The sequence below is a fragment of the Chelonia mydas genome, chromosome 8 (genome assembly GCF_015237465.2).
Source record: "Chelonia mydas isolate rCheMyd1 chromosome 8, rCheMyd1.pri.v2, whole genome shotgun sequence".
NCBI classification, from domain to species: Eukaryota; Metazoa; Chordata; order Testudines; family Cheloniidae; genus Chelonia; species Chelonia mydas.
The window spans coordinates 59,438,450-59,450,749 of record NC_057854.1 but is presented as its reverse complement, the minus strand read 5'-3'; the positions used below and the strand labels follow the sequence as shown (position 1 = coordinate 59,450,749).

At 38.4% G+C, this 12,300-nt stretch overlaps 1 protein-coding gene across 1 annotated transcript; it reads right to left on the bottom strand.

Annotated features, from left to right (window-relative positions):
- Positions 1–2,383: 2,383 nt before the first annotated feature.
- On the bottom strand, positions 2,384–11,608 carry RGS18 (regulator of G protein signaling 18). Its single transcript, XM_007062980.4, has 5 exons — positions 11,197–11,608; positions 10,386–10,487; positions 7,492–7,553; positions 6,174–6,340; positions 2,384–3,446 (listed from the first exon to the last, which is right to left on the bottom strand). The coding sequence occupies exons 1-5, from the start codon at positions 11,313–11,315 to the stop codon at positions 3,186–3,188; spliced, it is 711 nt and encodes a 236-aa protein (XP_007063042.1). The 5' UTR covers positions 11,316–11,608; the 3' UTR covers positions 2,384–3,185.
- Positions 11,609–12,300: the final 692 nt, after the last annotated feature.

The window sequence follows — 12,300 nt, the reverse complement described above, 5'->3', positions numbered from 1 at the left end:
GCAGGCTGAGCAGCACATAAACAGTCAATTAGCCCAGGCCCTGGATCAAGGTGGGCAACCCAGAGTCTGAGACTCAGGCTTCTGGCGTGGGGAAGGGGAGACTGCCACCCCTGGGTTAGAGTGGCAGGAGGGTCACAGGCCCACCTATTCCACTGCGTCCCGGCCCAGGGCCCTAGTAGTGACAAAGTGCTTTGTCACTGGGTCAGCGGGGATCCATGCCACAACACGCTGACTCACTCTCCGTCAGCGTTGTGGCCAGACAGGGGTCTGCTACCCCTGGGCCACTTCCACATGCCCCTTCTTCGTGTACTTGTTGCTGTGAGGAGGGGTCGAGGTTGACGGTGGCTTCTGGGACCGCAAACAAGTCTTTGGGGGTCTGGTCCATCGGTGGTCCAGGCCAGTCGTCTTCTCCCAGCGGGGTCAGGTCTGACAGCGGTCTGGGCGGTCTGGGCCAGTTGTCTGCTTCCTCCAGGTCTGAATCAGCTAGCAGCCCCGGTGGCCCAGGCCAGTCCTCTGCTCCCTCGGCACCCTCCACAGCTTCCCAGTTCGGGAGACCACAGGAGGTGTCTGGTCTCTCCGGTGGTCGCTTCCCTACTGAGCTTTCTGGGGCACCTTTTATACTTCCTCCCCTCTCACCTACTTCTTGGGGGAGGGGCAACTAGGCCCTGGTTCCTCCCACCAAGGCTCAGTGCAGGGGACCTCCCACTCCAGGTCCTCAGGAGGCCACCCTGCCTCACTACAGAGTGGTTACTAAAAAGATGAAAGCTTAAATTCCATGAAAGGTGATTGATTATTCCAGTCACACACATTTATTAAGTCCTGTAGTCACTGAATTATTAAACTAAAACAATGTTTAATATTTTAAGAATTGCCCTGTGCTTCAAGATATCTTCACCAGAATTCTCCAAGCAAAAAAGGCTTGACACATGCCAATGATGGGGCTGTGAGGATGACTTGAATAGTAAAGATTTTAAAAGGTAAACTCTTCCTTCCTCCTCTCATTTCCCTGTAGAGACCTAATTTAACAAGTGGAACTGCATCCCCATCAAGATCTCCTACTTCAAACTCAGACAAGACTTGACTGTTATTCTTAAGATTATCCCTTCAAAATAAAAGCCATAGGAATTTAGGGGCAGATTTAAAAATGTGTTAAACACCTAAAGATGTAGGTAGGTGCCTAGTGGGATTTTCAAAAGTGCCTAAGCAGTTTGAGCATAACTCCCATTGAAATACCCGAAATACCTTTAAAAATCAGACCTTTAGCACTTACTAGAACACGGGCTCCGTGAACATCTGGTCTTATTTCTCAATGACAACAGATTAAAGTGGTTTCACTTTCATTCCCTGACATTCTAGCTTTGCAAAAACTTGTCTCCTCAAATAAGCTCCTTAATATAGTAGATCAGTATAATTTTTCATTAGGAATCTGTTCATTGGCCATTTATTTTATTTTTGTAATGTGCCCTCGTCTTATGCTAGCCACGGTTCTGAACCTACAAGCACCTCAACAGATGAGTAACTTTACAGATGTGAGTAGGCCCATTACAACTTGGAAGCAAGTGGTTCTATTCTGTTCTATATACGTTCTTATATCCCTCTCATCATAGGACTTGAGTGCCTTCCATTAGTACATTGAGCAACATGGCTAACATCCATCACATTAGGTTCATTCTCTTTCCCTCCATTTCAATGGCACTACTTATGTCTCTAAATTATTTATGTGTGTGTGCATGTTTGCAGAATCAGAGAAGAAGGTTGGCTACTCATGCTAGGCTGCCAGTTACCACTACAGCAAGTCATGCAAAGCAGTAGTGAGACACCTTGCCCAGGTCCCTATTTTAAATGAAGACTTTTCCCCAAAAGGAGTTTACTTGGTTAAATAAAGATTTTGAATGAGGGGAAAGATTTTGCATGTAGACAAGAATTACAGTGGCAGAACCAGCAGCTCGATACAGCAAGGGAGACCCAGTCAAAGATGTTCTGGGTCTAATTCTGAGAAATGCAGTCTCCCAGAGAACTTCCCCAGTAAAGGGGCAAACACCAAGTGGAACGTAATAGTCACGGTGCAAGTGTTTGGGACAAAAGTGCTATAAGTCCATGACTAGTAACATCCACCTACATTCTGTATAAATTAATCCTGCTTCCGTCCCCAATTCAACAAAACATTTAAGCACATGCTTAAAAAATATGTGTGTAAGACCCATTAAAGTGCTTAATATGAGCTTAAGTGCTCTGCTGAATGGAGGCCTATATGTCACTGACCTTACAGTTGTAGCATATCCCCACTTGCGTGTTATCCCAAAGATTGCCAGAATTTGTCCCTCAAAGTTTAGCAGAGAAGCTGGGATGACACAAAATTTACAAATGAATGGCAAATTAAAAGTTCATTCAACTGGTATTTAATGACATAAAGATTTACTAAATTGCTTAGTCTTGTCCCTTTATTGCTGTTCATTTAGCTGCAAATAATATAATACAAATATTTGAGTGCAAAGACTAAACTATACAGCTTAATTTAAATAGAGAGAACAGAGAAATGTAATAAGAAAATACCATAAAATGTAGTACTATAAAATTAATTAAATAGGCATTTTCCTATTAAAATATGCAGTTGTTAAAGGTCTTCAGTTATATAATGTCTGTAGTTAAAAATCATCACATTTTTACCTTTTGCTTAATTAATGTTTCTGTGTGCTTGTGGTACAAAACCTGTGTTTAGTGTAGGAACTATTGCAGTAACATTAATTATGTGCAAACGATAAGTGTAAAGACTTTGATGGTGACAACATTATGTTTTCTAAATACGATGGACCCAGGAGAGAGGATGAATTTTTCAAATATTTTTTTAAAATAGTATTTTTAGATAAAGTTTAAAGTTCTCACTGTTAGATATGATTTTGTGGAAAGAATTCATATGTTCTCCTAGTTGAGTTTAAAAGCATAATATCTTGTCTGAATACATTACATCTAACACATATTGCTAATATGCTACATATCTCTTTACAGTAAGTTAAATTAATCACTGACTACAGCTTTCTGCGCCAGGTCCTTCAGTGGGGTAAATAGATGTAACACCATTGAAGCCAATGGATCTATGTCTGTTTGCACCAGCTGAAGGTTTGTGTTTAGGATGCTGTGTATTATACTTTGCTACATTAGTTAGAATCCAAGGAGGTTAAATTTCTTTATAACCAAATGGTAAAGTCTGATTGCACATCTTGGAACTCATTGAAGGTAAAAGAGCGTGATCGCCTTCTAAGAGCAGGATGGCCAGACTGCTCCCTTCCCTTAATCAGGTCTAAATACATGCCAGATCTCAGGAAGCGGGGGTAACTGTCTTGTTCCATCAGCCTGTAGACTTTGGCCTGTGCTACATCAAAGCTGTCCAGTGTAGGGTGAGTAATGTTCTGAGCAGTGACTTCTTTCGTGTGGAAGTCAAGATTAACCTGGAAAAGGCCAAAAAAACATGCAGTACATTAATTCATTTTATATATGGTCATTAATAACAGTAATACTTAACTTGGGAAAACCACTTTCTACTAAAAATACTTTTAATTGCATATAAGTATTGTAAAATCCACTGAGTCAGCATTTGTTAACTGCTACCAAGGAATCACCACAGATCTCTACTAAGAACAGGGGAAAACTGATAATGAAAAATATGTCACTTTTTGGTGGTACCTTTTGTTTAGGGCTGACTTTCTAATGGTACCCACTGTACGTTTGCTGCTGATACTGGCACAGAGAGATTTTGTGCCCAGTCCTGCAAAGTACTGAGGTATCTGAATTCCCACTGAAGCCAACCGGAATCAAGGACACTCAGTCTTGCAGGTTCAGAGCTTTATAACATCTAAATTGACCAGATACTGTTTTAATCTTTCATTTCTGTGGAGCATTAGTAACACGAAGGTTAGAATATTCTAATGATTAAAGTGTGCAGCAAAATTATTTTCTAATGGATTTTTGATTACTTTGGAGGGGAAAAAAAAGGCATATCCAAGAGTTTTTTGGTTACAGCTTAAATACAATTATATATTACTATTGGCTATTCTCATGGAGTGGTGGATTAGTATAAGGATTATGTTTAGATCCACAATAGTGGTATATGCAGCACATAATTTAGAAATTAGTAAGTTCCATACAGCTTCAAGAATGTCTTCTGTAACTTATTTATTTTATATTTTTCAAATTCCTCTTGGTGCATTTACAAAAAGATAACAACACATAGTGTGTATGTGAAAACTGAAAATCAGTTAATGATAATTAAACGACCAAGTCCACAAATTTTCAGAACCTTCCTAACTATCCTCTCAGAAAAGGCCTTTTAATATGCCCTGCTGGACAGTAAACGTAATTTCTGTTGGTGGAAACAAGTTCCAAAATTGAGGGCTCTTTAATGAGAGTTCTCAACACACCAACAAACAATGCTACAGGCAGTCAGCTTGAGCATCCCAGCTGATCTCAACAGCTGGGTTGAAGCAAGACAAGAGGATACACAGGGCCCAACACATAAGGGATGGTATAGCGGAGAACAACAATCCCGTCTTTGCTGGTATCAAAGTAACAGCATATCAGTTAACTGGTCTGTATGACACTATCGGGCAATGTGTGATTTCCACCACCTGTGCTCTAGGTTCCTTCCTTCCTGTTCATCCCTTACAGGTCAACAGTGTAGCAAGATAACCTGTGAACAATATATAAAATGAAGGGAGCTTTTAGGGATGCTGTATCAATAGTTCTTGCTATAGCTTGGTGTCCACCCAAACAGTTGGTAGAATGGCACACTGGCAAAACAGTATTCCTCTTCAGAAAATTCAAAACTCCTCGGATTCACGCAGGGCCTGATCCTGGAAGGTGCTGCATGATAGAATGTAAAAGGGTTTTGAAACCACTCAGCATCTCATAGGATGGGGCCATTACTCTTTGAAAGTAGACCAAACAATAGGTTCTCTGCCTTGGCAGGAGCAGTGGTAAGCCCCGAGATCACACAGAGGGAATTATGAGCCTAATTTGTACCATTCTTTAAATCACTTCCTTGGACTGAGCAGTGATACTTTTTTCTGCACTACATCAGCAGATGATTTTTTAGATTTGCCAACATTTAACATTTCCTCTACCAACAATAAGAAAAGAACACAGAAAATAGGAGCACAGGCAATCCACCTGTTCTTACTGTTATATAGAATAATAGGTAATAGAGATGCAAAAGGCCTGTTAGGGGCCTGATCTTCTAGTCATTACTCAGCCAACCCTCATTGACTTTAGTGGGAGTTTATCATCTGCCAGTCAGTCCATCCTCCTGCTAGTGCAGGGAAAATAATTATTATATTCATTTACACGAAGGGCTCTTTACAACACTCTGACAGTTTAATGTAATTTGCATCCACTTTAAAAGCCTTTTACACTTCCAGAGCAGTGTAAATGAGAATCAGTCCCAATGTATCTTGTATGTGTTTGTCTATAACATACCATACTATAGACTCATTACTCGGAGATTCCTTCAGAAAAAATAAAACAAACAAAAAAAAATCCCAAACCTATGCCAATCAAGTCTTTTCTCTGCTTAAAATGTTATAATTATTACCTTGAAGGGTATGTTTAATTTATTGATTTTGTTTATTCATTTGGCATATTAAAGAAATAATCAGAAATCTCAGCAATATAATAATCTGTAATGCTGGTTTAGCAGACAGAATAATTCTACTGTTCTAGAAGCAAAGTTAAATGTACACAAAACACTGTTTGACAAATGACCATTACTGTTGGGTGTGTGCATTATTGTGATGACATACCTTAAATTTATTCAACATGATGTTAAATCAGATGTTTATATATAGCAATGAGAAGTTTGAAAATTCCTTTAACTAGCATGACATATTTACACCTATGGTCTTTTTTTGTAGGTTAAAAGAATAACCTGGGGGCAGGGTGAGGGGAGAGAGAAAGAGAAAGTTCTGTGGGTGTTGGGTCCCATACTTTCTTCCAAAGCAGTTATTTGATATTTAAGATGCAGCATTCCTGTGGCAAGGTACACATGATAAACTGCTGCAACTTCATCAAATGTTGACCTTCATGGCTGAATGGATGATGATTCTGTGTATGCATTTATGAAAGGCAGATTCTATCAGAGGCAGCTTGTATCAAGAACTGTATATCTTCAGTTTTTACTGTACCTCTTTTGGAGCATCTTTTCTTATGAATGTCTCATAAATTGTCTTGGCTTTAGGAAGAAGTTGATGAGATGTTTTGTTCTTCTTATAATCCTCACAGGCTGTCCAAAACTCAATGTTCTCCTCGCTGAACTCAGTTTTCAGAAACCTTGTAAAGGCATCCAGTCCGGCTATAAAAGGGAGAATTGTATTGCTTTAATTCACAGAAGCATTAAAAGACCATCCCTCTTAGACACTAGAACATAGTTCCGCTGTTTAAATTATGTAACAACACATGTTTGGTCTCATTTTGAACTATTCTGTAACTTCATATTGCAGACTTTTCTTTTACATCACAAAATAAGTGCAATTTAATTGTTTTGTAGTCAGTGCAGAGGTAATGATATCAGGCTTTAGGCATAAATTTTAAATATGGTCTCTGATTTTGGATGCCCCCTTTGGGACACACAGGGCCTAATTTTCAAAGATGCCGACCCACATAACTCCACTTGATCTTAATAGCAACTATGGATGCTCAGAATCTTTAAAAAAACAGACCATACGTGGTCACAAGTTGAGAACTCAGAAACCAGAGGCACCCAAAAATGTGGCCATTATTGACCATTTTGGCCTTAGTTTTGCTTCTAAATCAGACTCAGGATGTCTCAAATGCCATTTAAATCTTGATTGTATTCACAAATAGGCTAATTTCTGGGAAACAGCCTAATTCAGAAGATAGTTTAAAAGATAACGTAAATAGAACCTTTACAATTTCCTTTGCACATAATTATCATTGCCAAGTCGTTCATGGTATCCCCTTTATTAAATATACTTGATGTGCAGAAATAACTGGAATGTTATTACTGTCAATTACCTGCAATGGGAAAATTGTAAAGATTGTAATGGTCACCACTATATTGGAAGACTCGTTTTTGCTATGTACAGCATTTATCTTTAAAGGGAGGAAAAGAAACAAGCCTTTTATTAGTAACTTGAGTGTCAGGCATTAGGCAATTATATGTGTCATGGGTGGCTGACCACTTTTGTCTATTTTGTCTATATCCATCCCTGGGCCTTTGTTCTTGCCCTCCATGAACATTTTAGCAATGTTACAATGAAAGATGGCATTTGATGTAAACATTGGTATTAACACCTCGTTCATGTCCAGCATGCCCTGCCAAATCTGCGGACAAATCTTTGCCTTCTACACCTCCATTATAGCCTAAATATGCCTCAGGGTGCCTTATCCAGCCTCATGTATGTAGCAAAATTCTCCAAGCATCTATTTGATTTTTCACACTTACTCTAAAATGTCAGTTCCCATCAAGAAAACACTACTAACCTTTCTGGGAAAGCAGTTTGTCAAAGGATTCACCCCATTTCACTGCTTCTTCAGGGGGCACACTGTACAAGACACAAAAAGTACTCTTCATGAAGTATGTGTTTTGTGTATTTATGAAGCTATTGTAATATATATTACCTGCTATTTCTCTCACTTTGTCTTATTGCACAAGCTGTCTGATTAGATTATTTTGGAAAATAAGTTCTTTCTTCTAGAGACTTCAAAAAATTTGGTTGATGTTTTGCCCATTGAAATAACACTTGTTAGAGAAAATGTTTAAAGCAGAGCATTATGTCTTGAGTGCTTGTTTGCATTGTGCTCCAAATCTTTAAGGAAAATTTACATCATGCAAGGGTAAAGATCATAAGCAAACCAGGTCAAGTACTTTTTTAACTTTGAAAACAGAACGGCTTAGTAGCTAAACTGACATACTCTTTCAGAGATGTGATTTTGATTGCAATCTGTCCCAAGCTATGTTACCATGGTCTATTTTTAACAGAATACAGGAAATTCAACAGTTTGAAAACAAAGTCACCACAGCATGGTAAAGACAATAGTCTCATAAGGTAATAACACACGTAGCCTGGTTTGTTTACCACAAACATTTTTCAAATGTCATGTTATTTTGAGAGACTCGGTTCTTTTTATAAAACTCCATGTATTCTTTATCAAATATGTCAAGCTGCATGTATTCTTCATTGATCTCAAACTTTCCACTGTTTAGGACAATGGAGACAAACTATTTCACATCTCTTGATAAAAACGTTTGTAAAATTACTTTTGTAACACTTGATAGATTAATCCTGAACACACAGCTAGGTTGTATTTTTATTTCTGAAAAAAGAAATGGAGTAGGGTCTGAGGCAACATTGTACCAGGACTCTGAACCTAGTCCTAAGTCTGAATCTGAAGATCAATATATTTAGTCAATTTCTGAATAATATACTTACATACCACATAGCAGTTTTCCTCTGCAGAGCTAAAAGCATGTACAAATGAAAATTGGTCTCATTATCCCCAGATAGAAAAACTGAGGCACGAAGAGGTGGAGTAACTTGCCTGAAGTCAAACAGTAGATTTGTGGTAGAGCTGGACATAGAACCAAATCAGGTCTCCTGACTCCCAGTCCAGTGTCTTGGGATCAATAGTGTAGTCAAGAGTAAACTTAGATAAAGTGAGTTTGCCCACTTCTCATTTGGGGAATATGGAGTTTAATTTAGGTTAGTCTACCCCCTTCTTTTTTACCACTACAACACTGAACTGGACCCAATTCCTTCCCAATAGAGAATAAAGTTTGGATGTCTTTTGACCTCCAAAAAGAGTTGTAGGAAAAGTTTTCTAGGCATCTGGGTCACTTCTGCAGTTAATTAGAATGGCCCTGGATCTCTGAATAAAGTGCATAACTCACTTTTTCAGCTTAGCCTTCTCTTACCAACAACGAAGGGGAGACGGGGAACATAAACCCAAATCCACCCAAATCCAGCTAACAAATGAACCACCCTGCCAATTCTTGTGTGGAAAGAAGAATATTTGATTATATGCTGAATTTTATTCTTTGCATTTTTTAAGTGCGTGGATATTATAGTAGTAAACATAGTACAAATACCTAGATGGATAGATTCAAGTGCTTAGGTTTCAGCCCACTGGGAACCTTTATTATAGACCCAGAAACATAGTTTAGGCCTTGAGAGCCTCCTCCATAAAGATACTTTTCAGCCCATTGTCCCACTCAGTATGGGCTTGAAAGGTGAAGATAGCAGTTACTCAAACAGTGAATACCCTCAAACAGGCAGTGTTCTGGTCAAAAAAGGACAGCTTCCCCTGGCATGTTATTCACTGCTGGAACCTGAGTTCTTGTCCAAACTGGTTAGGATTAATAAAAAAAAAATGAAAAGAAAGGAGAGGAAAACAAATAGAAGTCATTAGATGCTCTGAAACTGTGGTGGAAAGGATGGAACTTTTTTGGCCATGGAGTTTTTGTGGTTTCCCAACAGCAGGGGGCTGCAGAGGCAATTCTCAAACAAATTACCAGTGAAATCCTGGCAAAACTGTAGTCCCTGGCAAACTTCCCAATGGCTTTGTTGGAGCCTGCATTTCATGCTAGGGATTTGTAAGGGAAATAGTACAGCATGATACTGTACACTCAGAGCTTTTATGAGGACACTTGGAGGTTTATGTCAACAGGGTCATTGGTCACTAAATTATTTCAAAGGAGATCTTTCTCAGAAACCATAAGATTTCCAAGGAAACAGAAATGTTTGTCAGCTACAAAAGGGCCTGAGAGTGCCACCTTACAATCAGTGGGGTGACTTGCAAACTAAGGTGCTCATCAATGTGAATAAAGGTGGGACTATCTGGTACTACATATAAAAAATAAACAATAAAAATAAACTGGCCCATAAGCACTAGGTACACAAGGACAAATTCCACTGGGCCTAGATTACATGAAAATTATTGGTGACATGAAGAGTACCCAGTATATTTTCTTTCATTCCTGCCTTTTTCCCCCTTCCCCCAATTGAGGAAAACTTGATGTATCATAGAGTTAAATAAACCTGTGGATTAGATTATGATCATATTTATTCTGAATAATACTTTATACATGAAATAGTCCTTTTGAAGTCTATGGGACTACTGGGGACTAAAGTACTGTTCTCTGTGAAAACCAGTATCACAGTCTGGCCCACTGGAGTGCAAAAACACTCTTTGTTAGCAAACTTTATATATACTGTATGTATGCCAGGTTAGATAACTTGCATTGCATTACGCTAAACTTTAAAATAATATAGATCTTAAAAGCATTATTCGATGCAAAGCTTGAATGTACACGCCGAAGCAGAGACGGCCATTTTCTGATAGAAATTCTCAGTCTCTTTATATTTTACAATGCTCACCTTGAAGCTTTTCTCAAGTTCTCAAATTTCTCAAGACTGACACTTTCATGGAATTCAGCCTTTTGCAGGAGAAGGCTCAGCCTATTTCTTTTTTCCTTAGACCTGCAAGAGAGTTTTAGCAGCTTTAAAGCAACCTTTGTGAAATTTTTAAAATGTTCCTCTTTGACTAATTTTTCTCTCGGCATAGTTGATCATTTCCTCATACACACAGTTACACTAATATTGGTGCTATTTCTCTTTATTTGTCATGCAGATTAATGAATTTCCTCCTTATATCTTTCCATACATTTAAATATTGAAGCATATCAAATTATTTACGTATAAAAGGGTAATGAATGTCTTCATTTTCAGGCTTATTTTTCCCCATTTATTTTGAAGATAGGTTTTTTAGGGGGGTTAATGCTGATGAATCTATAAGAGTGGGTCAACATCTTCTGTTCACTCTTAATAAAGGATGAAAAAATGCTTTTCCTCCCATCAATTGTAGCTGCTAAAAAGAAACTTTCATGGATCAAAGTTAGTCAGATTTTCAAAAATCATTTCTCTAAGCTTCACCTTAATAACTCCTGTTTCTTATTTGTTTTGCTTGATATATTATTTGATTTGCTTCTTATTCTTGCCCTTAAAAAGTATTCCCTTGGTCAATGAATATTTTATGTGTACATTTCCAGTCTAGCAGTTCATTAATTTTTACAGATATCTGTCACAAATAAAAAGAACTGTGCCTTAAATTCACACTTATCAACTATGCAGTAATAATCCCTTGTCTACATAGAACACTTGAGAGTATCAGTAAAACCTTGGAACTTACCTGGTCTTGATTTCTTTGTTTGTCTCCTCTTTATTTGTGGATTTCATACCTTTACAATAGGTCTTCTCCTTCAAAGAGGAAATATTTAGATGGGGAAATAAAAACAGTGGATTCTCCATCTTCCTCTGACAAGGATTCTGATGATCTCAAAATGCTTCTCTAGCTTGCTTGCAGCAGTTCCATTTATTGTACCTTGTATGTTTCAGTTCAGGAGGGTACACATGCACAGAAAGTGACTCCGAGTTGCTTCTCAATTGGTAGTTGAGAGGTGTCCTAAACAGGTAGCAGAAAAGAGGGGGTTCTCCACTTCCTCTGTAACGAAAGCTGCCCGTACACAAGCAGAGTTCTGTCTTACAGCTGTCACTTAGGGAAGTGAGATTAAAAATTTGCAAAATGGCTGTTGATCAGGAGGATAAATACAGCTATTACTACAGTGCAGTTTATGGTTAGTGCTTGTGGAACATGATATTTTGCTAGATGTCAGCATCATTTCCCCCTAAATACTTTCATAAAAATAATATAGAATTTTTATTTTTAAGTAAAGTCTGCAGAGGAGCACCGTGTTGCAAAAAATAACACATGACATTATCTTAAGCTCTTAGAATAATTTTTAAAGAAACCTAGACCAATATTTTCCATCTTGGGAGCCTAACACTAGGCACATAAATCCATGTTAGTTACTAACTGAAAGTGGCCTGGTTCTCAGAGGTGCTGAGAACTCCCATTAAAATCAATAGAAGCTGGAGCTGCTCAGCATCTCTGAAAATACAGATTTTTTATTTTTGGGTGACTTTTCAGTAGTGTTGAGACTCTCAAAATCCCCTTGAAGTCAATGGGAGCTACAGATGATGAGCTTCTTTGAAAAGTAGGTCCTGAGTGCCCATGTCCTCAAAGGTATTAGGAACATAACTACCATTGAAATCAATGGGAGCTAATCACTTAAATATCTTTAAAAATCCAACCCTTAGTACCTAAATATAAGCTTAGATGCCTAATTTTAGGCACCTACATTTGACATTTTTGGTTTTAAGGCCCTATTGGCAGCCCTGGGTAGGTGAAATTCTCTGCTGAGCTACAGCACTGTCTTCCATATGCTGGCTCTGC